Source organism: Narcine bancroftii, chromosome 8, assembly GCF_036971445.1.
Source record: "Narcine bancroftii isolate sNarBan1 chromosome 8, sNarBan1.hap1, whole genome shotgun sequence".
In the NCBI taxonomy this organism is placed as follows: Eukaryota; Metazoa; Chordata; class Chondrichthyes; order Torpediniformes; family Narcinidae; genus Narcine; species Narcine bancroftii.
In genome coordinates this window covers 37,846,783-37,871,251 of record NC_091476.1, presented here as the reverse complement: position 1 = coordinate 37,871,251, position 24,469 = coordinate 37,846,783, and the positions used below count along the sequence as shown (strand labels likewise).

Below are 24,469 nucleotides of genomic sequence, written 5' to 3'. Positions count from 1 at the left end.
GATTGGAGGGATATGGTCTGTGTGCAAGTAAGTGTTTTTAGGTGGAATAATCGCTCAGCACAGACTTGGTTGAAGGGTGTGTTTTCTGTGCTATAATATTTGGTTCTGTAAGTCATTTCACCTGAGCCCTTAAGATGCTTTTAGACATGGAGGTCATAGAACCTTAGAACATAATGTGACATCTCCCTTGCATGAGCCATTGAGCTAATTACTTTGTTTCATTTTCTTGCCTTTTTCCCTATGCACTTTATTGAAATTGGTGTTGTCTAATGAATTATTCTGATGTAGATTCCTTCCCTTCTCCCCCATCACCACCCACTTTTTAATGGTCCAACTTAGCAATTTTGTAAATTTATTAGGATGGTTGTGTGCTTTATAATCTACAATAATTCAGCCACAAGCATTGTTCAAGTTCAAATTTATTTTCATAGTACATACATAAAACCCTGAGATTCTTTTTCCTGCAGGCCATGCAATGTCGAATGGCATTTCTGACAGTGGTAAAGCTGCTCCAGTTTTCTGAACCATTATTAGGCATTATGTCCATCTCTCTTACCTCTGAGTTGGAAGATGCCGGGATCCAACCTGCTTGAAAGACCTGCACACGATTTAGGATGGTACTGCGAAGATGCATGGTAAGATTTCGTGAGGAGTTCTTTCCTTGAGATGGACCAGGATAGCTCTCCTATCCAACATTTATAATCTCCCAACACTTTCAAATGAGTAGATCATATGGTGGTTTATCTTGATGCAAGTAGATTAGGTGTATTTTCCATAATCATAGCACCTGAAGTTGTAGAATATTGCATGTAATGGACATGCACCCTCGATGAGGGTGTGGAGGGAAGTTTTAAAGGAGATGTGCAAGGCAAGTGTTTTTACACAGGCAGGTACCTGGAACAGGCGGGTGGAAGTTGTCATTAGTGTCAAGGAAACCGGCCTTTTGGCCAAACTTGCAAGCGCCAACCAAAATGCCCCACCCACACTCATCTCACCTGCCTGAAATTGGCCCATAACCCCTGCTTCAACCACTTCCTCTGGCAGCCCATTGCCTCTGAGTAAAAGATATTACCCCTCAGGTTCCTGTTAGATCTCTCACCACTCACTTTAAACCTCTGTCCTCTGGTTAGCAATTTCCCTCCTCTGGGCAAGAGGCTCTCTGCATTCAGCTGATCCATTCCTCTTGTGATTTTGCATATCTCTATGGGATTACCCTTTGTCCTCCTTCGCTCAAAAATAAAGCCCTAGCCTACTCAATCTCTCCCTATAGCTAGGCCCATCCCCCCACCGAGTCCTAGCAACATCCACGTGAATCTTCTCTGCTCCATCTCCAGGTTGACAACATCTGTCACACACTCTAAATATGGTGGAAGCGAATTTAATCATAGTATTTGAGGCATCTTGCTAGACATGTGACTATGCAGGGAATGGAGGGAAATGGATCTTGTGCAAGTAATGGAGTTCCAGCTGGAAGATGAGATGGTTTCCTCAAGCTGACAATAGGCCTCACTGTGAAATTACAGGAGGCCACATACTGATGTCAGAATGGGAGTGGAACGTGGGGAATTAATGAGGCAGGCAATGGGAAGCTCAGGCTGAGCTGTGTGTGTCCTGCAAACCCAATCTGGGTTGGATTTCTAAAGTCGAAGCGACCACAGAAACCCAATCTGGGTTGGATTTCTGAAGTCGAAGCGACCACAGGTGAATACTAAATGCAGTACTCATCACTGATTCACCTGGAAGGGGTGTTTGGGATCCTGGATGGTAGCAAGGGAAGGGGTGAAAGGGCAGGTGCAAAGGATAGTGCACTAATCTGTGGGAATGGAAGAGGGGACCAGGGAATCAGAAAGGAACAGATCCTACAAAATGCTGGGAGGTGAGGGAAATCCGACAAAGCACTCAGGCCTGAAACTTTGATTTCCTCTGGATGCTGTGTGACCTGCTGAGTTTCTCCAGCACTTTTGTGTACGGCACTTGACTCCATGATCTGAAGATTTCCTTGTATAACTCCTGATTGGAGGTGGAATCTCTATGAAGGTACTTTTTAAAAAAAAATTCTATGTAGAACATGACAATTAAAATGAGGAAGTCCAATGGAACTAGTGCAAAGATCTTTATTCATAAAGACAAATTGCGCAACCCCTTTCTTTAAGACACTTTGCTGTAACAAATTTTTATTGAATAAGAACATTCATAAATTCAAAATGACTTGTCTTATAAAATAAAGCTAATTTGCTAATTATAATTATTTCTGTACAGAATTAAATACAATATGTACATCAATTAACACTCTTCACTCTCTGTCAGGTATACAACCAGGCAAGCAATTACTTCAAAGTGCATATTCTTCATCCACAGGTAAACACACCAAAGACCTAAATACAACTCAGAAAAGCTTGTATAAGATGACTTAAAAATGACAGAATTTTAGCACTGACTGTCATGTGAAATTAACAATGATAAATTGGTCTGTGTTGGAATTTGATATATTTATCAAACTTCATCCTTCAATCTTCTAGGTTCAAGTTTAAAAAAAATAAACACGTCAGTCAATGTTAATACTTGTGTGAACATTGATATTTGATTAGAGGCCTGAGGGCTTAAATTTAATGAGATCTTTATGGTGATCTGTAATAGTTTTAAACAAATTAATTCACATATTCTCCTTTGAGCTACTGCATTGAAAATGAAACTGAAAGAACTAGAATTTCTAAATGTGCTATAAATTAGAGCAGACGTGGAGGCTTGAGATTCGTGTCAACCATGACATTGAATGGCTTGGAGCCTTGGCGGGGCTGTGCATTGGAGAATTTAAACCATGCTTTTGCTCCTGCAAGGCTGAGAATCAGTAACCTGCTTGAGACTCAGCAGACATAAGCTAAATTCCACCATGGGGTCAGAGATGCAGTTATCTGACAAAAAGACATCTGTGTACCAAGAACATTTAATCTTCCTGCTTGTTTTGGTCACAGTCTTTCAGGCAGAGACCTAACCTTGACGCAAAATAAACCATTGTAAAGTTGTGATATTCGATAGAAGCCTAGGCATGCTAGCTTGCTCGCTTATCTTTCTTGCTGTGCTGGGAATAGGTGCTTGGGTAAGCAGATTTTGGGTAATATAGGCCATGGTCCCGCTGCTGAAGTTTCAGACTCTCCAAGAGGTGGCAACATCTCTCGGCAAGAAAAATAACTAAAATCCAGCCAACGTCCCGGTCGGGGGAGGTGGAGAAGCTGCTATCGGCGCCCCGACAACCTACTACAAGTGTGCAGTCGTTGCCTTGCCTCGGCAGTTGGGACCAGTCCAGGCGTTGATAAGTATAATTGGGAAGGGCTTGCATATTGTAGTTTGATATCCGCTTTAGAATTTGTCATAAAGATTTGTATAAACTGAACTGCTCTCGGCGTGTGTGTCTATTTTCTTTCGGTAGCTCAAGCACTGTGACCAATCTAAAACGAACAAAGTGAGAGTTACAAGTTTACCCAGGACAGGCTGTGCAAAAGGGCTCAGGCCCAAAACAGCATTAATATATCTTTACTTCCTATGGATGCTGCAAGCCCAGCTGTGTTCCTCCAGGATTTCTGCGTTTTTATGACAATCTCGGTGTCTGCGGACTTTCCTGTGGCACTCCGCCCTTGCAACCTTGCTATGTTCTTTGAAGCACAATAGCAAGGAGGACCCTCTATCACTATCGATGATCTTCCCAAAAGCCCCTATGTCTGCCAACTGGGAACAATTGTGGTGCATCGTTCTGAACTTTGAATCTCCATGGTATATGTTTCACATGTGTTCGGAGGTAAGCCATGATCTTAAACAAGAGCCCCAGAATAGAGCTAAATTCAGTGGAGATAGGTGCCAAGCAATGCCTTTCTCATTACCCTCCAAATAAGCTTCCCACTGAAGTGGAGCGAATCTCCAGGACAAATGGAAAACTAACAGCTCAATCCATGTCCATTCCTCTTAAGAACCAGGTCTGCGTATCCAGCTGCATGAGAATGAAACATGTTCAGAGGCATCCAAGCCATAATTGACTCATTCACCAGCATACAGGAAAATAAGTTGTACATTTAATGTACACAAAATAAAACTCCTGCCTCTGATAGAACATGAGAAGACTCTAGAGAATGTGGACTGCACCCTGTAGCTCATCAGCTATGCCTCAGTCAAGGTAGAGATCCCCACCATGTCATCATGGCCAACAACAATACCAAGTACCCTTGGTTCTGTCAAAGCAAGAGAAGACCAGACGAATGGAGGAAGTGTTTTGAGCATATTCTCAAAGACTCCTTAAATGGAGTAACATCCCCTACTCTAAGGAATTCCTGATCAAAATGCAGGAGGAGTAATTGACATGGCATTTGGGACATGGTCAAGCTCATACAGAAGCCCACAATAGAAAGAGTGCATCACCACCCTGCACTGGCCTCATCAGTTCTCTCAGAAGCCATGGGATCAGAGACCTTGGCCTTGAAAGATTGCAATAGAAGGAGGCTACATCAGCAGGCAATGGACTATAAGTAAAGATGCTGAAATTCTACATTGTTCTACATTGGGTAGAAGTAGAGTTTAGAACTTGAGGATCAGGAATGATATTAAATGATCGGATGTCTTGAATGGTAGTACAACCAATTCTTAGTCCAATTTTCTAGAAGCCTTCATGGCTTCTGAACAGGAAGGTGAAAGAGGCTGAGACACATCGGTAATAGCAGCAAGATTGCTTGCCCAAACTCAGAAGGCAAGAGTAGTTCAGCACTGTGCAAATACTGCCCTGACTGACAAGTAATCAGATAGCATTCCTAACGCACGGTCACAGAATTGAGAAGGAATGTCAGTTGTATTGCAGCAAATCGAAACAATACTTGACATACATTCACATCATTTGGATTCATCTTAATGCAGTAGAATCCAGCTCGCAGGCCACTTTGTTAAACTTCAATTTCCCTATTTAGATTTGAATGTAATAATAAATATTTTGTGTATATATTTTTATATAATACTGTATACTTATATATTTCTTGCATGTTTGAAATGCAATTGAGGCATTTTAATATATCATTTGGATTTTCAGTTCCTGAGAATATAACACTGCTGGGAAATCAGGGAGTCTGACTCTGGTTCAGTTATTACTAGACCTGAATTTAGAGTTGATAATGCACAAACTAGTGTTATACACAGTGTAAAGTTTGCCAGCAGAGATGTTTAATGCATTGACTTTTTAGTGGATTCCACAGTGAAATATTTGGTTTTGAACCAGAAGAAGAAATATATTTTAGTGGCAGTATGATTTTTAGTACTTTTTAAAATATAAAATAGGAAAATTATTTAGAATATAAGATCATGTAATATTTACAGTGCATTTGCCTTGCAAGTTTAACTATACATGAATGAATGAAGTAAAAACAGATATTTCAAAGAATCACACCTGACTTCCTGACAACAGAAACTATTAGAAATGTCTAAAAGCAGAGACTTTATCATGGCATCTGACAAAATCAACTGGACAGTTAACACCACTTTTAACAAGGTCACTTTTGCTGTTGTCTTTACCAGTAACATTGTTTCAATTTTTTTTTTAAAGAAGCAAATCTTCCAATCGTAACCCACAGTTACAAATTGAAGAGATCCTGAAAGTATGTTTTCTAACTGTTGAATTCTGCTTGACATTGATGAGATTTGTATTCAAAGACCATTGAAAAGATGACAAATGAGCACAAAAGCCACCGGTTTGAAGCAAAATCATAACGTCTCCTTCAAAGGAGGAAGCTCACTGCCCTGGGCCTGGTTAGCCGCGGCGATGTAAGTTTTCCACCAGCTTGCATGAATCGCAGGCCCATCAGAACCAGGTAAAGATGAGCCACTTGTTGAATGGTTAAACATTACCCCCAGATTTGCCATCACTCTGATTTGCGCTGGTTCATCATCTGTCTCATCTTTGGTTACTGTGGCAGTTAGGTGTGGACAGGTCTGACAGTGAACCTGCACTGTTCTGTGTTCCTTGGGAATGGTGTTGTGAGAGGTATTCCATGTTAACGTGCTGAGCTGAAGGCATGAAAAGTGACTGTGATTGGCTGCTTTGCATCATTCCACCTGGCAGCACTTGCTAAAGAAGCAAAGACATTTGATTATATGTCAGTTCATTTCCTCTGGCAGGTGAGACTAGAAGTGGTTTTCAAACTGCCCCCTTAAATTCACATATCACCTTAAGGTGCTCTGTGATTTTTGTAAGGGATTGCTTAAGGTGGTATGTGAGTGGAAAGAAAAAGATTTGAAAATAGTTGATTTGTTATGTGCACGATTTCATTACACCAAAGAAAATGGACCAATGACAATTTTTCTCAAGCAAAGTATTTCAGTAACAATTGGGTCTCAAGCAGTGGTTCTCAACCTTCCCTTCCCACTCACATACCACCATAAGCAATCGCTTGGTAATCACAGAGCACTTATGGCATAGGGATTGCTTAAGGTGGAATGTGCGTTTAGGGGGCAGTTTGAAAACCATTGAACTAGCGAATATCGCATCAATATTCAGTGGAATAGATTTAAGACAGAGATGAGAAGGAATTACTTCTCCCAGAGAGCAGTAAATCGGTGGAATTCTCTGCCCAAAGAAACAGCAAACACTTTAAATCTAATTAAGAAACAAACAGAATTTTGAATAGTAGTGTTATGAAGACTAGACAGGTAAGTGGAGCCAAATCCACAGGCAGATCAGCTATCGTGGAACAGGCTCAATTGACCAGATGGTCTACTTTGCTCCTATTTCTTATGTTCTTATTACGTCAGTTCTCTTCACTTGTGCTGAGAGGCGCTTTTTAAAATTACATTGCTAATCTTCCTCACTCATATTCAGCACTCTCTCCGTCCCTATCTACAGACTCAGCTGCCAACTCTGGACATCTCCCCACATTGCTCCCCGAGATTATTTCCTGATTTGTTCCTCGGTTCCATGCCAATTTAATATTCAAAGCTGCAGTACTTTGTCACAGCTGCTAAAGCCGTTATCTCACAGCCGGAGTGACAATCAAGTTTAATCCCAACTTTAGTTACTCTCAGTGAAATTTGAACATTTTCCCCTGTAACTGCATGGGTTTCCTCCCATATTCCAATGATTTGTGGGTACAGTAATAGGCCCTTCCAGCTCATGAGTCTAGGATGCCTAAATACACCAACTGACCTAAAAACCCCATATGTTTAGAAGTGTGGAAGAAAACCCATGCAGACAAGGGGAGAACGTATAAACTCCTTATAGACAGCCAGATTAAAGCCCAGGTCGCTGGGACTGAAATAGTGTCACGCTATCTATAGTACTATGCTAAGCCGTGCTCTCCTTGGTGTTAATGGGTGCTTGATGGTCAGTGCAGATTGAATGGGCTATGCTATCATGAATGGCAGTCAACAGAGAACTTGTATAAAATATGTATTTGGCATTGATGTGAGGGGGAAAAAAAGTGGTGATCTGATGTTTGTCTCAAGGCTCTAGTTCCCTTCCCCATCCCAAAGACACGCTGATTAGTTGCTGTAAGCTACCCCTCAGTGTAGTTAAGTGGTAAAAGAGTCCAGGGAAAGTTGATGGGTCTGTGAGACAGAACAAGTTGCAGGGAACTAAGGAGAGGGGGGCTGGGAGCTGGCATGAATCCATTGGGTCCAAGGTTGCTGTAAGTAGATGGTTTATTTATTGTGAAGGAAACAGAAAACGCTCAAAATACTCAGTATGTTCCAAGATGGTAACTAATTCCAATGACCTTTGTAGCTCGGGTGACAGATTTTTGCCTTGAAATGTTAACTATTTCTCTTTGAACCCTTGCTGAGCTATTCCCACATTTTAAATGCTTACTTCAGGTTGCAACACTTGAGAAGAACTGACTATATCTGGATGCTGACATCATAGTTTGCAACAAGGTGTAACTCTGAGCTTCCAGGATCCACCTCACCTGAAGGTAATGATGTTGTTGTGGGAGCGACGTAGAATGATGAGATTGCTGCTGTGGGATGGGTGTCCGCTGGTGCTGAAGGAACCCTGGGTACTGGAGAGCCACGGAACCGGGAGAAGGCAGGATTACCGTGCCACAGCTAATCGGCTGCATCGCGAGTGCTGTCAGTGTCTGCTGATCTTGAATGCATCTGGAAAACCAAGAGGGACAAGTATGGCACGGGAAAGCAGATGCAGGAAATCTAGAATAAGGACAGAAAATACAGGAAACAATCTGCATGGCAGGCAGCACCTCTGGAAAGAGAAATGGACTGAACCTTCTAGGTGGCATCAAAACTGGCCCATTCTCACAAAAAGTCATGTTGTAATTATCTTTTAGATTTACAGCAACTGCAATGTTCTTTACTTGATAATTCAACATGCTTTTCTTTCAACAAAGGATCATGATCTGATTCACACAGACACATTGGTCTTGCTCCATCAGAGATATTCCCTTTGTCCTACCCTTGCCTCCCCCACCTTCTCTGCATCTGAGACCAAGTTGATTTCTCTCTCTACTGCTGCTGCCTGAATATTTCTGTTTTTATTTCAGATTTCCAGCATCTGCATTTTTATTGATCCATTCTCATTCATATCCTAATTAACAAATCCGTACCTGCCTCTGTCAGCACTATTTGAATCCTATTCTCTCTTGTCTGTACCCTATTAGAGTCAATCCCTCCATTCTCAACCCTTCCTTCTTTAGAAACTGAACTAAAATGGTATTTGGTCTCCCTCTCCACAGGTGCACTCTGACATGTTGAGTATTTCCAACATCTTCTGTTTATTTCCCAGAGCGATGCTGCACAAAATATGAGCTTACACTCAATAAGGGGTTCTCAATCTTTTTTCTTTCCACTCACATACCACTTTATGCCATAGGTGATTAGTAAGGGATTACTTAAGGTGGTATGTGGGTGGGAAGAAAAAGTTTGAAAACCACTGCTTTAATTGTACCTAATTAATAGGTTCCTTAACTTCAAAGGAAATGGGCCATTGACAATTTTTCTCAAGCAAAATATTTCAGTAACAATGTACAAGCTCCTTATAGACGGTGCCAGATTCAAACCCGGTCACTGGCACTGTAATAATGTTGTGCTAACCACTACGCTATCCATGCTTTCTTAACAAATGCAATGAATTCAGCGAGTCAAGTGGCCTTATGTTGTTACAAGTAAATAAGGTCATCCAATCTCTAGATGACTAGTCCAATCAATGCAGCATCTGTTATACATTTAAGTATATTTACCACTCTACAGAAATAGAATTACAACAGCAATTGATGGCTGGTCAATAATCCACCTGTTTAATATCCAGAGAGCAGTAAAGATATGCTGAAGGCATGTCTGCCTTAACTTAATATTTATCAGTTTGTTCACATATCTTGAGTACAGTTTTTTTGCACAATTGATAAGTAGAAATTCTGTCTGGCCTGCAGGGAAAAGGATGTCATGTATGTACTCTAATAAATCTGAACTTTGAACTTAATCATGAAAAATCTGAATCGAGGGCATCTTGGTCATTTGTTACAGACTCTTCAGTATGCCTACATTGCAAAAATCCATGTGAAGTTCAGAGTTGGAATTGGGAGTTTTATAAACAATGCAAAAGAAAAGAAATTGCTTGAGAAACTCAGCGAGTCAGTCGGCAGCCATGGAGGAACAAGCACAATTGATATTTCAGGTCATAACCCTGTTGAGTTCCTTAAAATGTCCCATCCACACTGGACTCGCATCGCTTGAAGCCCATACTATCCATAGAACATTGCAGCACAGATAAAAGGCCATTCTAATCTGTACAGAATTATTATTCTGCCTCGTCCCACTCACCTGCACCCAGTCCATACCTCTCACATCCATGTACTTGACCAAATTTTTCATAAAGGTGAAAATTGAGCCCACATTCACCACATCAGCTGGTAGCTCATTCTACACTCCCACTATACTGTGTGAAGAAGTTCCCCCAAAACCTTTCCCCTTTCACCCATGTCCTCTGGATTGAATCTCACCTACCCTCAGTGGAAAAAAAAAGCCTCTATCATAATTTTCTTAATGTTTATCAAATCTCCCCTCATTCCTCAACACACCAGAGAATAAAGTCCTAAATGTTTAACCTTTCCCTGTAACTCAGTTCCTCAAGTCCCAGCAACATCCAAATAAATCTTTGCACTCTTTCAATTTTATTGCCATCTTTCCTGTAGTTAGATGACCAAAACTGCACACAGTATTCCAAATTTCGCCTCAACTTTACCATAACATCCCAACTCCAATACTCAACACTTTGATTTAAGATTTTAAAAGATCTCTTTGCAAACCTATCTACCTTTGCTGCCACTCTCAAGGAATTATGTATCTGTATTCCAAGATCACTCTGTTCTACCACACTCCTCAATGCCGTACAATTTTATGGTGTATGTCCTTCCAAAATGCAGCACCTGACACTTGTCCAGATTCCTCTGCAAGCTTTCAAAGCATTCCTTTTTTTTTTTTAAATTTTTTATTTTTCACACCATAAATCACAATAGCCATGATATACACTTTTTCTTTTCCACACATTTACAGTGACTTTTTCTCCCTCCCCCCTCCCTCCTCCCAAGCCACCCCCCCATCCCCCCCCCTCTCATCCATTTTAGTTATACAATCTAGGTTGCATTAATTCAGTTAGACAATGTTGTCATTCAACAAAAATACACCAGAAATTCTACTGAGTCCATTCTTTTCTTTTCTTCTCCTTCCATCAACTTAGGTAATGTTTGTTCCCGGTAGGTTTTCGCTATTGTATTTAATGTAAGGCTCCCATACTTGTTCGAATATTTCAATATTATTTCTTAAACTATATGTTATTTTTTCTAATGGAATACATTTATTCATTTCTATATACCATTGTTGTATTTTCAAATTATCTTCCAATTTCCAGGTTGACATAATACATTTTTTTGCTACAGCTAGGGCTATCTTAACAAATCTTTTTTGTGCATCCTCCAAGTCAATTCCAAATTCTTTATTTTTTATGTTACTTAGGAGAAAGATCTCTGGATTCTTTGGTATATTGTTTTCTGTTATTTTATTTAATATCTGATTGAGATCATCCCAAAATTTTTCTACTCTCTCACATGTCCAGATTGCATGAATTGTTGTTCCCCTTTCTTTTTTACATCGAAAACATCTATCAGATACTGTTGGGTCCCATTTATTTAACTTTTGCGGTGTAATGTATAGTCTGTGTAACCAATTATATTGTATCATACGCAGCCTCGTATTTATTGTATTTCTCATCGTTCCAGAGCATAACTTCTCCCATGTTTCCTTTTTTATCTTTATATTTAAATCTTGTTCCCATTTTTGTTTAGTTTTACCATTTGTTTCCTCATTTTCCTTTTCTTGCAGTTTAATATACATATTTTTTATAAATCTTTTGATTAACATTGTATCTGTAATCACATATTCAAGGTTACTTCCCTCTGGTAAACTCAAGTTGCTTCCTAATTTATCTTTCAAGTAGGATCTCAGTTGGTAATATGCCAGCGCTGTATCTCCCGTTATATTGTACTTATCTCTCATTTGTTCAAAGGATAAGAATCTACTTCCTGAAAAACAATTTTCTATTCTTTTAATCCCTTTTTTTTCCCATTTTCTAAAGGCAAGGTTGTCTATTGTAAAAGGGAGTAGCTTATTTTGCGTCAATATTAGTTTTGGTATTTGGTAATTTATTTTATTTCTTTCTACATGAATCTTCTTCCATATATTGAGGAGATGGTGTAATACTGGAGAAGTTCTATGTTGTACCAATTTTTCGTCCCATTTATATAATATGTGTTCAGGTATCTTTTCCCCTATTTTATCTAATTCTAGTCTCGTCCAGTCTGGTTTTTCCCTTGTTTGATAAAAATCTGATAGGTACCTTAATTGTGCGGCTCTATAATAATTTTTGAAGTTTGGCAATTGTAAGCCTCCTTGTTTATACCATTCTGTTAATTTGTCTAGTGCTATCCTCGGTTTCCCCCCTCTCCATAAAAATCTCCTTATTATTTTCTTTAACTCTTTGAAGAATTTTTCTGTCAGTTGTATTGGCAATGCCTGAAATAAGTATAGTATCCTTGGAAAAATGTTCATTTTAATACAGTTTATCCTTCCTATCAGTGTTAGTGGTAGCTCTTTCCAATGCTCTAAATCGTCCTGTAATTTTTTCATTAGTGGATTGTAATTGAGTTTATATAATTGGCCTAGATTTTTGTTTATTTGCACACCTAGGTATCTTATTGCCTGCGTTTGCCATCTGAATGGGGATTCCTCCTTAAATTTTGAGAAATCCGCGTTATTCATAGGCATTGCTTCACTTTTATTTACGTTTATCTTGTATCCCGACACTTCTCCATATTCCTTCAATTTCTTATATAGTTCTTTTATTGATAGTTCTGGTTCTGTTAAGTACACTATCACATCATCCGCAAACAGACTGATTTTATATTCCCTGTCTTTTATTTTTATTCCTTTTATATTATTATCTCTTCTTATCGATTCTGCTAGTGGTTCTATAGCTAGCGCAAACAATAATGGTGATAGTGGGCATCCCTGCCGCGTTGACCTGCTTAAGTTAAATTGCTTTGATACATGTCTATTTACTGTCACTTTCGCTAACGGTCCCTTATATAATGCTTTAATCCAATTAATATACTTCTCCGGTAAACTGAATTTTTGCAATACTTTGAACAAGTAATTCCATTCTACTCTGTCGAAGGCCTTCTCTGCGTCTAAAGCAACTGCTACTGCCGGTGCTTTATTTCCTTCTACTGCATGAATTAAGTTAATAAATTTACAAATATTGTCTGTTGTGCGTCTTTTTTTGATAAATCCAGTTTGGTCTAAATTTACCATTTTCGGTACCTGTTCTGCTAATCTGTTCGCTAATAGTTTAGCTATTATCTTATAATCTGTGTTTAGCAGAGATATTGGTCTATATGACGCTGGTGAGAGTGGATCTTTCCCTTGTTTTAGTATCACTGTAATTATTGCTGTTTTACATGAATCTGGTAAGTTTTGTGTCTCATCAATCTGGTTGATTACATCCAGGAGGGGCGGTATTATTAGGTCTTTAAATGTTTTGTAGAATTCTATTGGGAGTCCATCCTCTCCTGGTGTCTTATTATTTGGTAAATTTTTTATTATCTCTTGTATTTCTACTGTTCCAAATGGTTCTGTTAATTTATTTTGTTCCTCTATTTGTAGTTTTGGTAGTTCAATTTTAGTCAAAAATTCATCTATTTTCCCTTCTTTCCCGGTTCGGTATAATTGTTCATAGAATTCTCTGAAGTTTTCCTTAATTTCTTTTGGATTATATGTAATTTGTTTGTCTTTTTTCCTTGTTGCCAATACCATTTTCTTAGTTTGCTCTGTCTTAAGCTGCCATGCTAGGATTTTGTGTGTTTTTTCCCCTAGTTCATAATATTTCTGTTTTGTCTTCATTATATTCTTCTCCACCTTATATGTTTGTAATGTTTCATATTTTATTTTTTTATCCGCCAATTCTCTTCTTTTGGTTGTATCTTCCTTTATTGCTAATTTTTTTTCTATGTTTATTATTTCCCTTTCCAACTGCTCTGTTTCCTGATTATAGTCCTTCTTCATCTTGGTTGCATAACTTATTATTTGCCCTCTAATGAATGCTTTCATTGCGTCCCATAGTATAAACTTATCTTCCACTGATTCCGTATTTACTTCAAAGTACATTTTTAATTGTTTTTCAATAAATTCTCTAAAATCCTGTCTTTTAAGTAGCATGGGGTTTAATCTCCATCTATACATTCTTGGAGGGATGTCTTCTAGCTCTATTGCCAATAACAGGGGTGAGTGGTCCGATAATAGTCTAGCTTTATATTCCGTTTTTCTAACTCTCCCTTGTATGTGGGCTGATAACAGGAATAGGTCTATCCTTGAGTATGTTTTATGTCTAGTCGAGTAGTATGAGTATTCCTTTTCTTTTGGGTTTTGTTTCCTCCATATGTCCACAAGTTTCATTTCTTGCATTGATTTAATTATAAATTTGGTTACTTTGTTCTTCCTGTTAATTTTTTTCCCCGTTTTATCCATATTTGGATCCAAATTCAGATTGAAATCCCCTCCTATTAGTATGTTCCCTTGCGTATTAGCTACCTTCAAAAAGATATCTTGCATAAACTTTTGATCTTCTTCGTTAGGTGAATATATATTAAGTAGATTCCAAAGCTCTGAATATATCTGACATTTTATCATAACATATCTCCCTGCTGGATCTATTATTTCCTCTTCTATTTTAAATGGCACATTTTTGCTAATTAATATAGCCACTCCTCTTGCTTTTGAATTATACGATGCTGCTGTTACATGTCCTACCCAATCTCTCTTTAATATCTTGTGCTCCAATTCAGTTAAATGTGTTTCTTGGACAAATGCTATATCTATTTTTTCCTTTTTCAGTAAATTTAGTAGTTTCTTCCTTTTAATTTGGTTATGTATTCCATTAATATTTAGAATCATATAGTTCAGCGTAGCCATTTTATATTTTGTTTATCTTCTCTTTCCGTTTTTCCATCATTACCTTTCCTCCTTTTCCATTTCTGTTTTCTTATTTTCAACTCTTTACCAGACAACATTCCTACAACATCCAACATTTTCCTTATTCTCCTATTTCTATCTTCTTTATCCCCAATCTCCCCTTCCCCTCCTGAGTTGCCCTTTATCCCTTGTCGGACAACCACATCTCCCCTCTCCATTTGGATTTGCGAATCCACTCGCAAGCGTCAACTGATTTTGCAGTTACCGCTCTTTTCCCCCTACCCAGCCCCCCCAGAAAAGATTTCGTTTTTTATATGTCACAAAGGTCACTCTTTTAGTTCCCTCCTTATTCTCTCTATTCCATTACCTTCCCTTATTAATTCTTGTCTATACTCTCTATGTTTTCCTCTAATTACAGATACTTTCACATATGCCCATTGTCTCTATTCACTCTTATACCTCTTTACCCGCATACATATCAATCGTGGTCATTTTTACCCTCCTTACCCTTCTTCATCCCTCAGTCTATTTTTGTCTTTACCCACATACATATCAATCGTGATAATTTTTGCTCTCATTACCTGTCTTCATCCCTCAGTCTATTTTTGTAATTGTTCTGCAAATTTTCGTGCTTCTTCTGGATCCGAGAATAGTCTGTTTTGTTGTCCTGGAATAAATATTTTCAATTCCGCAGGATGCTTCAGTGTAAATTTATATCCTTTCTTCCATAAAATCGCTTTTGCTGCATTGAACTCTTTTCTCTTCTTTAGGAGTTCAAAGCTTATATCTGGATAAATGAAGATTTTTTGCCCTTTATACTCCAGTGGTTTGTTGCCCTCTCTTACTTTTTCCATTGTCTTCTCCAGTACCTTTTCTCTTGTAGTATACCTTAGGAATTTTACTACAATAGATCTTGGTTTTTGTTGTGGTTGTGGTTTAGGGGCCAATGCTCTATGTGCCCTTTCTATTTCCATTTCTTGCTGTAGTTCTGGACATCCTAGGGCCTTAGGGATCCATTCTTTTATAAACTCCCTCATATTCTTGCCTTCTACATCTTCCTTAAGGCCCACTATCTTTATGTTATTTCTTCTGTTATAATTTTCCATTATATCTATTTTTTGGGCTAGTAATTCTTGTGTCTCTTTAGTTTTTTTATTAGATTCCTCCAATTTCTTTTTTAAGTCTTCTACCTCCATTTCTGCTGATATTGCCCGTTCTTCCATCTTGTCCATTTTTTTCCCCATTTCTGTTAAGGTCATATCCATTTTATTTATTTTCTTTTCTGTGTTGTTTATTCTTCTTCTTAAATCATTGAATTCCTGTGTTTGCCATTCTTTAAATGACTCCATGTATCCTCTAACAAGAGCAAGTACCTCCTTTACCTTGCCTATCTTTTCTTCTTCTATTTCCCTGTCCTCTTCCTCTTCTTCTTCCTCTAGGTTGACCATCTGTTGTTTCTTTGCTGCTCTTTCCTCCTCTTCTTTCTTGTTTCTATTGTCTTCTGTGGTCTCTTCTTGCTGCAGGTGTTCTGCAGCTGTCGTTGCCGGCTGTGGAGATCGACTCCCCAGCTGGTCCCCCCTCCCGTCGGTGTGTTTTTTTTCATGCGCATCGCGCATGCGCGACTCCTCGCGCATGCGCGGTTGCGCACTTTTACTCGGCTCTGTGAGCCATTGTTGTAGTTCTCTTTCTACCGACCTGAGGTAGTGGGGTCTTCTCTCCATAGCGGGCCTCTTCGGACAGGTAAGGCCTTCACCTTTTTCCTCCGTTGTCTTCTCTTCCTCTCTTCTTTCCGTTGATTTTGATTTTTCTCCTTTTGTCTCCATCTTCTTTCCACCTTTATCTTCACTTTTCTTTAACTTGTATTTCTGTGCCTTTGTATTTTCTCTTGTTTTTCCCGACTTTTCTGGAGAGGGCTGGAGTTCACCGTCCGGCCACTACTCCATCACGTGACTCCTCAAAGCATTCCTTGATGTCCACACCATCTCCAATCTTTGTGTCATCAGCAAACCTCCTGATCCAATTGATCACATTATCAGCCAGATCATTGATATAGATGACAAAAAAACAATGGTCCCAGCACTGATCCCTGAGGGACACCACGAGTTACAGAACTCCAGTTTGAGAAGCAATCATCCACTACCACTCTCTGGCTTCTCCTGTATAGCCAATGTCGAATCCTGTTTACTACTTCATCAAGAATACAGCGTATCTGAACCTTCCTGACTAACCTCCCATATAGAACCTTGTCAAAGGCCTTACTGAAATCCATGTAGACAACATCCACAACCATTTCTTCGTAAACATTCCTGGTAATCTTCTCAAAAAAACTATAAACATGAACTACCAAGCACAAGCCTTGTTGACGATCTCCAATCAGTCCCTAGCTGTCCAATTACTTGTATATCCAATCTCTTAGGACACCTTCCAGTCATTTACCTACTACTGATGTCAGATTCACCAGCCTATAATTTCCTGGGTTACTTTTGAAGTCTTTTTTAAGCAACAGAACATGGACACCTCTGGGTCCTCACCTGTGGCTAAGGACATTTTAAATATTTCTGCCAGGGCCCCTGCAATTTCTACACTAGTTTCCCTCAAAGTCCAAGGGAATATCTTGTTTGACCCTGGGGATTTATCCACCCTTATTTTCTTTAAGACAGCAAGCACCTCCTCCTATTTAATCTGTATAGGTTCCATTACCTCACTGCCTGATTTCTTTACTTCCCTCGTCTCGGTGCCAGTTTTATAAGTAAATATTCATACAAAAATAAACCACCTTATCTCTTCTGGCTCCATACATAGCCAACCACTCTGATCTTCAAGGAAGCCAATTTTGTCCTTTACTAACCCTTTGGTCTTAATATACCTGTATAAACCCTTGGGATTTTCCTTTGCGTTGTCTGCCAAAGCAACCTCATGCCTTAGCCTTTCTGATTTCTTTCTTGAGGTATACTCAAGTATCTCATTTGTTCCATGTTGCTTATACTTGCTACACATCTCTCTCTTCTGAACCAAATCCCCATAATCTTTTGGAAACCAAGATTCCCTCTGTCTGTTAACTTTGCCTTTAATCCTGGCAGGAACATCCAAACTCTGCACTCTACTTACTTTGCACATCCTTGCCCTGAATATAACATTCCAATCCATGCTTTCTAGGTCCTTTCTCATTTCCTCAAAATTGGCCTTTCTCCAATTTAGAATCTCAACTTTAGGCCCAGACCTATCTTTCTCCATAATTAACTTGAAACTAATGGCATTATGATCACTGGAACCAAAATGTTCCCCTATACATACTTCTGTCACCTGTGCTGTCTTGTTCCCTAATAAGAGATCCAGTATTGCACTATCTCTAGTTGATATGTTGATATATTGATTTAGAAAACTTTCCTGAACAAATTTGACAAACTACAAGTCACCCAGCCTTTTACAGAAAGGGAATCCTAGTCAATATGTGGCAAGTTAAAATATTCTTTCACAACTTTGTTTCCTGCAGTTGTCTGCTATCTCTTTACAGATTTGCACCTCCAATACTCACAGACTATTGGGTGATCTAAATACAATCCCATGAGTCATACTTTTCCCATCTAAATATTTCTAAAACATTGCAATAGTACTTGCCTCTGGCAGCTTGTTCCATACACCCACCAACCTTTGTGTAAGAAAGTTACCCCTCAGGATCCTATTAACTCTCTCCCCCTTCACCTTCAACCTATGTCCTCTCATTACTAATTCCCCTGGCCTTATTGTTAACTTGCCCTTATTATGTTGACTGAATAAATCTAAATAAAAGCTATCACTTTGGCACAGCTTCTAAGTTGTGTGACTCTCGCACTTGATACCTTAATGGTCGGTCATGTCCATAATCAACACAAGTGTGGCTTCGGCTGGTGTCAGAAGGCAGTGAAACTGGGAAGGTTCCGGTGGGAGTCTGAGTAAACATCATGGAATTACTGAAGAATGGTGCGAGCAGATTGTTTTGTGATTGAATTTGCACCTCGCCTCGTTGAAGTTGTCCTTCTTTCATGAACTGTTGCTTTACCTACAGAGAATGAACACACAGTGAAACCTCATACAATGCATTCCTAGGATTTATATCGCAACATAATTTGTTTGTTCCTTTAAACCAGCCATTTTCAATGAGGGCCACAGCTCATTTTAAGTAAAAGCCTTGTTTTCTTTTCACCTCACATAGCATAAACATTTTAAAAATGTTTTATTTTCATGGAGTCGGTAGGAGAAAAGTTTGGAAGAAACCAAAACTTGATTGCTTCAAAGAGTAGATGGTGGGCCATAGCTGAAAAAGCTGAGAATGGCTGCTTTAGACTATAGAACAGGGATGGCCAAACTTGCTTAATATAAGAGCCACAAACAATAAAATTCGGAAGTTTGAGAGCCGCAATCACGTGATCGCAAACATGCTGACTGAAACTACCATTGTGCTATCTTCCTGTCTCAGCCACCTCACTGTATATGCTGTTGCATAGGACAACGATGTACAGGATGACCCTGGACTTTTCACCTAAAATGTTGGTTATGAGTGATACCCTTTCAAAAAGCCCCCCCCCAAAAAAATAATATATATCTGGCACTTCCTGCTGACCAGTGGATGTTGTTAAAAGCAAATCACAATATTTTAATAAAAATATTATTTAAAGGTTTACATTTTATTTGAATATTGTAAAATAAACCACTGTTGGCTCCAGTGACAGGCCATTTAAAACCAGCACTGAGATCGGGGTGGATGGATCCCGGGGAGGAGCTCTGAGACTTTGCAAATAACTAGCACAAGAATGAAAATTTGAAGTTTAACTGATCGTTCTATTCAATGGCATATAAGCTACTGTTGCAAGCCGCACATTATATGTCAAAGAGCGGCATGTGGCTCACAAGCCGCTCTTTGGCCACCCCTGCTATAGAACCATAGAATGCCACAGCACGGAAATGGCCTCTTTGGCCCATCTAGTCTGTGCCAAACTACTGCTCTGCCTAGTCCCATTAACCTGCATCCAGACCATATCTATCCATACCCATCTCATCCATATATCTGTTCAAACTTTTCCAAAAATTGATCCTGCATTGACCGCTTCAGCTGGTAACTCATTCTCCACTCTCTGCAGGAAGATGTTTCCCCCAAAACATCCCACCCTTCACCCATGTCTTCTACTTCTTGTCTCATCCAACCTCAGTGGAAAAAGCCTGCTTGCATTTATTCTGTGTATCCCCTATTTATTTCCTTGACCTTCCACTTAATAGGGCTGTATGTAGCAATGACCTGTTAGACCTCCTGTGGAAGAACCCTTCTCGCACCACCATGTATAATGCAACAAATAAATTTTAAACCTGAGGAAAACTTTGTTCAAAATGTATATATCGCATAACATCCAGCTGTATTTCAGTCTGGCATGATTAATATAACTGACCATGGATTTATTGCCAAAATAAATTACATTTCTAATTAGTGTTCATTCACTTAATTTAAAAAAAAATGAAAAATGCTTCCAAGAATGAACAAAATTTGTTAAATAATTAAAAAATAGTTGTTCATTACGGCATAAAGTGAAATCATTGCATGTTTTATGCCTTTCAAACATTCCTGATTGTTCAAATTAGAACCGAGAACAAAGTACAGTAAAGGAGTAGGCCCTTCAGCCCATCTATCTATACTGAACATGATGCCCAAGTGAAAGTAAAACTCTGCAGCTCATTTAGCCCTCCATTGTCTGCAATCTGCCAAGAAGCCTCTTAAATGCTACTGTTGTAACTGTTTCCACCACTACTCCTGGCAGCCTGTTCCAGACATCTATCTGGTAAAAAAAAAACAAAATCTAAATAGGTAAAAAAAACAAAATTGCCCTCTCTGTGTAAAAAAAAAACATTTCCTTTAAACATTCCCTTCTCCCCTTAAATGCATGTCACCTGTTACGACTATTTTAACATGGGAAAATTATTCTGACTGTCCACCCCATCAATGATCCTCATAACTTTATAAATCTGTTTCTGGTCTCCCATCAGCATTCGATTCTCCACAGAAAGCACCCCAAGTTTGCCCGACCTCTCATTAGCTCCTACTCTCCTTCCTGACTCGCTGAGATATTCTAGCATTTTCTATTTTTGTGTCTAATTCCAAGGAAATGCATTTACTGGGTATATATTTTTAGAGTCTCCAAAACACCTCACAAAAAAGTAAAAACGGCAAACCTCACCGCAGAAATTAATTCACTCCAAGGCTAGGTCTAATTTAAAAGCAAAAGATTATGTCCAGGATGAAAAAACATATATGGATAGTTGACTAAGGAAGAGAAGTGAAATAGGAAGTAGGAGACAGACTGCAAAGGCTGGAATCTGTTGCAACAAACAATCTGCAGGAAGAACTCAGCAGCTTGAGTAACATCAGTGGGAGAGAAAGAATGGTCAAGGTTTTGAGCCAGGACCTTTCATCAAGACCCGGAAACATTGCCCATTCTTTTTATCCCACTGATGCAACTGAGTTCCCCCGACTGATTGTGGAGTGAAATGGAAATGCCAGGCTTATTGTCAAGAGGAGTCAAATGACCTTGCCATCTATGAACCTGCGCTCGATATTTGGCCGTTGTAATTTGAAACAAATTTTTTTTTACCAGATCTGATTTCACACTTGGTTCCCTGAGGAGTTGTTGAGATGAAGACAATTGTTCACCATGTAAATCGGACTCTACAAGAGCTTGCATTTGTTTGTTGGAAAGGTATGAATTCTGCATGATAATATCTGGTTGCTGTTGCCGGACTTGGTGCTCCGATGTGGTGAACCCAAGTGTACTGGGTTCCTGGAAGAGCATCTGGGAACACATGGACAAACCCGATTAACAAAATATGTCTGGAATTGTTCATTTGGAGCATTAGAGCAGAAGGTTACCATAAAACCAGAATTATTGTTTCCCGAACTTGCCCATCTCCACTGCTCTGGAGATAGTCACCATGCGATTTTTTTTTTAAGTCCATAATTTTTCTTTTTTATCATTTTACAGACAAAAAAATCATTAATCTTTGATCATACATAGTGATACAAAAATTTTTAATTTTTTCTCCCCAACCCCCTCCCTCATAAAAGAAAAAAGACCTACTACTACATATACAATAGCATTAGCATATATATGTTCCTTAATTATTATTAATTTTCTTTATTCATAAAATCCATATATGGTTTCCAAATACTATAAAATTGTTCAACTCGATTCCTTAAACTATATGTATTTTTTTCTAAAGGTCTACAATTTTGCATTTCACTATCCCATCTACTTAAAAATACTTCATTATTAGCTTTCTGTGTTATCTCTACACATTTCTTTACAGTCGCTATTTCTTGGCATTTATCCAATTTCAGTTGTGTATCCTTTTCATTTACATCCCCAAGTAAAAAAAAAAGTATTGGATCCTTTTGTATCTTTATCTTAATAATTTGTCCTAATAATAGGCTCAAATTGTTCCAAAACCTTTCCACTTTTTCACAAGACCAAACTGAATGTAAAAAAGTCCCTATTTCTTTTGTTCAATGAAAACACGTATTTGAATAATTACAGTTAGAGCCCATTTAATTCATGTGGAGTATAGTATAATTAATGGAGAAAATTATATTGAATCATTTGGTATCTAGCATTAACACTTTCTTGGCCATATTTCCTCTTGAATTTGTATGTTTATATCTTTCTCCCATCGCATTTTTGATTTATATAAATCTTTTTTTTTTCTTTGTGGTTTCTTGTAATTTTATAAACATACTAGTAATAAATTTCTTGACCATGAATGTATCTATTATTATATCTTTAAATTGACTTTGTTTTGGAAGTTTCAAATCTGTCCCTAATTTCTTTTTTTAAATACAATTTTAATTGATAATATTGCAAAAATTGTATTATTATGTATATTGTATTTATCTTTTAAAGTTTTTTTTTAAATCCTAAACTAGCAATCTTTTATCATCTGTACACCTTTACTGTACCAATTATCAAATAAAAGGAAGAAGATGATTTTGTTTTAACAACATTCTTGGTAATTGATAGTTTTTAATTCCTCTCTCAATATGAATTACATTACATATTTTTAATAAATGTTTTAAAACTAATAACTCCATAGTTGCTTTGAACAACTCACTATTCCATTCATACAAAATTTGCTCTGGGATAAATTCACCAATTTTATTCAGTTCAATCTGAACCCGAGCTGCTTTTTCACTCCTTTGATAACAGGTGGTCAAAAATCTCAATTAGGCTGCTTTAAAATAATTCCTATGGTGGATATGGATTACTCTCAGTGTAAAAGATTGACAAAATTTAAAGGGCAAATTAAATATTTAGGAATAAAAATTAATAGAAATAGAAATAATTTGTTAAAGTTAAATTATTTACCATTATTAAAAAAGCTGGGAGGGGATTTGAGAAGATGGAAAGATTTGCCAATAACACTAATAGGACTAGTGAATTGTATTAAAATTAAGATTTTTTTCCAAGAATACAACATTTATTTCAAACGTTACCTATTCACGTACCAGAATCATTTTTTTTTTAAGTTTGAATAAAATAAGACTAGAGTTTATTTGGAAAGGCAAGATGTCAAGAATTGGTTTGGAAAAATTAATGTGGAAATTTGATCAGGGTGGACTAAGAATCCATCATTTTTCTTCACTAAAGCAGCGCAAATAGTAATTTCTAATAGATGCATCATTCATTTATAAGCTAACGTCCCGTGGTGAAGTTAGAATAAACAAGTAATCTCTTGGATGGAAGGGAAATCAAAGAAAATGTTTCTTCAATGAGAAGTACAGGCTCCCAGGTCATTAAGAGTGTTCACCAGACCATAACACTGGAGATTACTGATATTGTGTGTATATTTTCTGAGTGATATCCTTATTTGTAACAGGACTTGTGATCCAATTTACTCTCCATAGTCACAGAAACCAAAGACCAAACTAGTTCAAGTTTATTATCACCCGATTGTACAAGCACAACCCAACAAAACTGCGTTTTCTGGTCCTCAGTGCAAAACATGCAGACACACATACAGACAAATGAACATGTGCTGTATACATATATAAAAATAGATAAACATTGTTTAATAAATAGTAGACTCTTGAAGGGTTTGTATGAGCAGTTCATTCAGCAGTTACTGCCTGTGGGAAGAAGCTATTTCTCAGCTTAGTGGTTCTGGCTCTGATACTCCTGTATTTCTTTGCCGATGGGAGTAGCTGGAAGTTGCTGTGTGCAGAGTGGTGGGGCCCTCCACGATTTTGCGTACCCTCTTCAAACAATGATCCTGGTAGAACACATCGATGGGGGAATGGAGGGAGATCTCAGTGATCCTCTCTGCCACTTTTATGATTCTGTGGATTGACCTCCAATCTAATGCTGTTACAGAAACTGTACAGCCGGCTAGGATGGTCTCGAGATTTCCTGTGGAAGGTTGATGCAATGGTGGCCAGAAGCCTTGCATGCCTCAGTCATCTCAGGAAGATCAGGCCTTTCCGACAGGTAAGGAGATGTTTCCCAGGAAATGTCACTACTTAAAGGGACTCTGAGGAACTTGGTGATCTGTACTCTCCACAACCGAGCTATTAACGTGTAGTGGAGGATTGGCATCCCTGCTCCTCCTGAAGTGCACAATCATTTCCTTTCTTTTCCCATTCATAAGTAATGTACATGTAAGATGATGAAATGGCCATCTAGCCCCTCAGGTTTTCCTCGTTACTCCACCATTACAGACTCCAGCAAAAAGATCTACAATGTTTGGGTGGCACAGTTAGCATAACACTATTAACAATGGCATGAAGCAAGGCTGCGTTCTTGCACCAACCCTCTTTTCAATCTTCTTCAGCATGATGCTGAAACAAGCCATGAAAGACCTCAACAATGAAGACGCTGTTTACATCCGGTACCGCACGGATGGCAGTCTCTTCAATCTGAGGCGCCTGCAAGCTCACACCAAGACACAAGAGCAACTTGTC

General features: G+C 38.5%; 1 protein-coding gene across 10 annotated transcripts in view; it reads right to left on the bottom strand.

The window, feature by feature from the left end:
* npas2 (neuronal PAS domain protein 2) overlaps positions 1–24,469 on the bottom strand; it is a 154,718-nt gene that overhangs the window by 31,824 nt on the left and 98,425 nt on the right. For 9 of the 10 annotated variants that reach the window (XM_069893459.1, XM_069893453.1, XM_069893456.1 and 6 more), the window contains 3 exons: positions 21,114–21,311; positions 18,336–18,535; positions 7,929–8,118 (listed from right to left, as the gene is read on the bottom strand). In XM_069893459.1, coding sequence (XP_069749560.1) covers positions 7,929–8,118; positions 18,336–18,535; positions 21,114–21,311 — 588 coding nt within the window. Of the gene's footprint in view, positions 1–5,441; positions 6,098–7,928; positions 8,119–18,335; positions 18,536–21,113; positions 21,312–24,469 lie in introns of those variants that run through there. The other variant, XM_069893454.1, reaches the window with a different exon arrangement.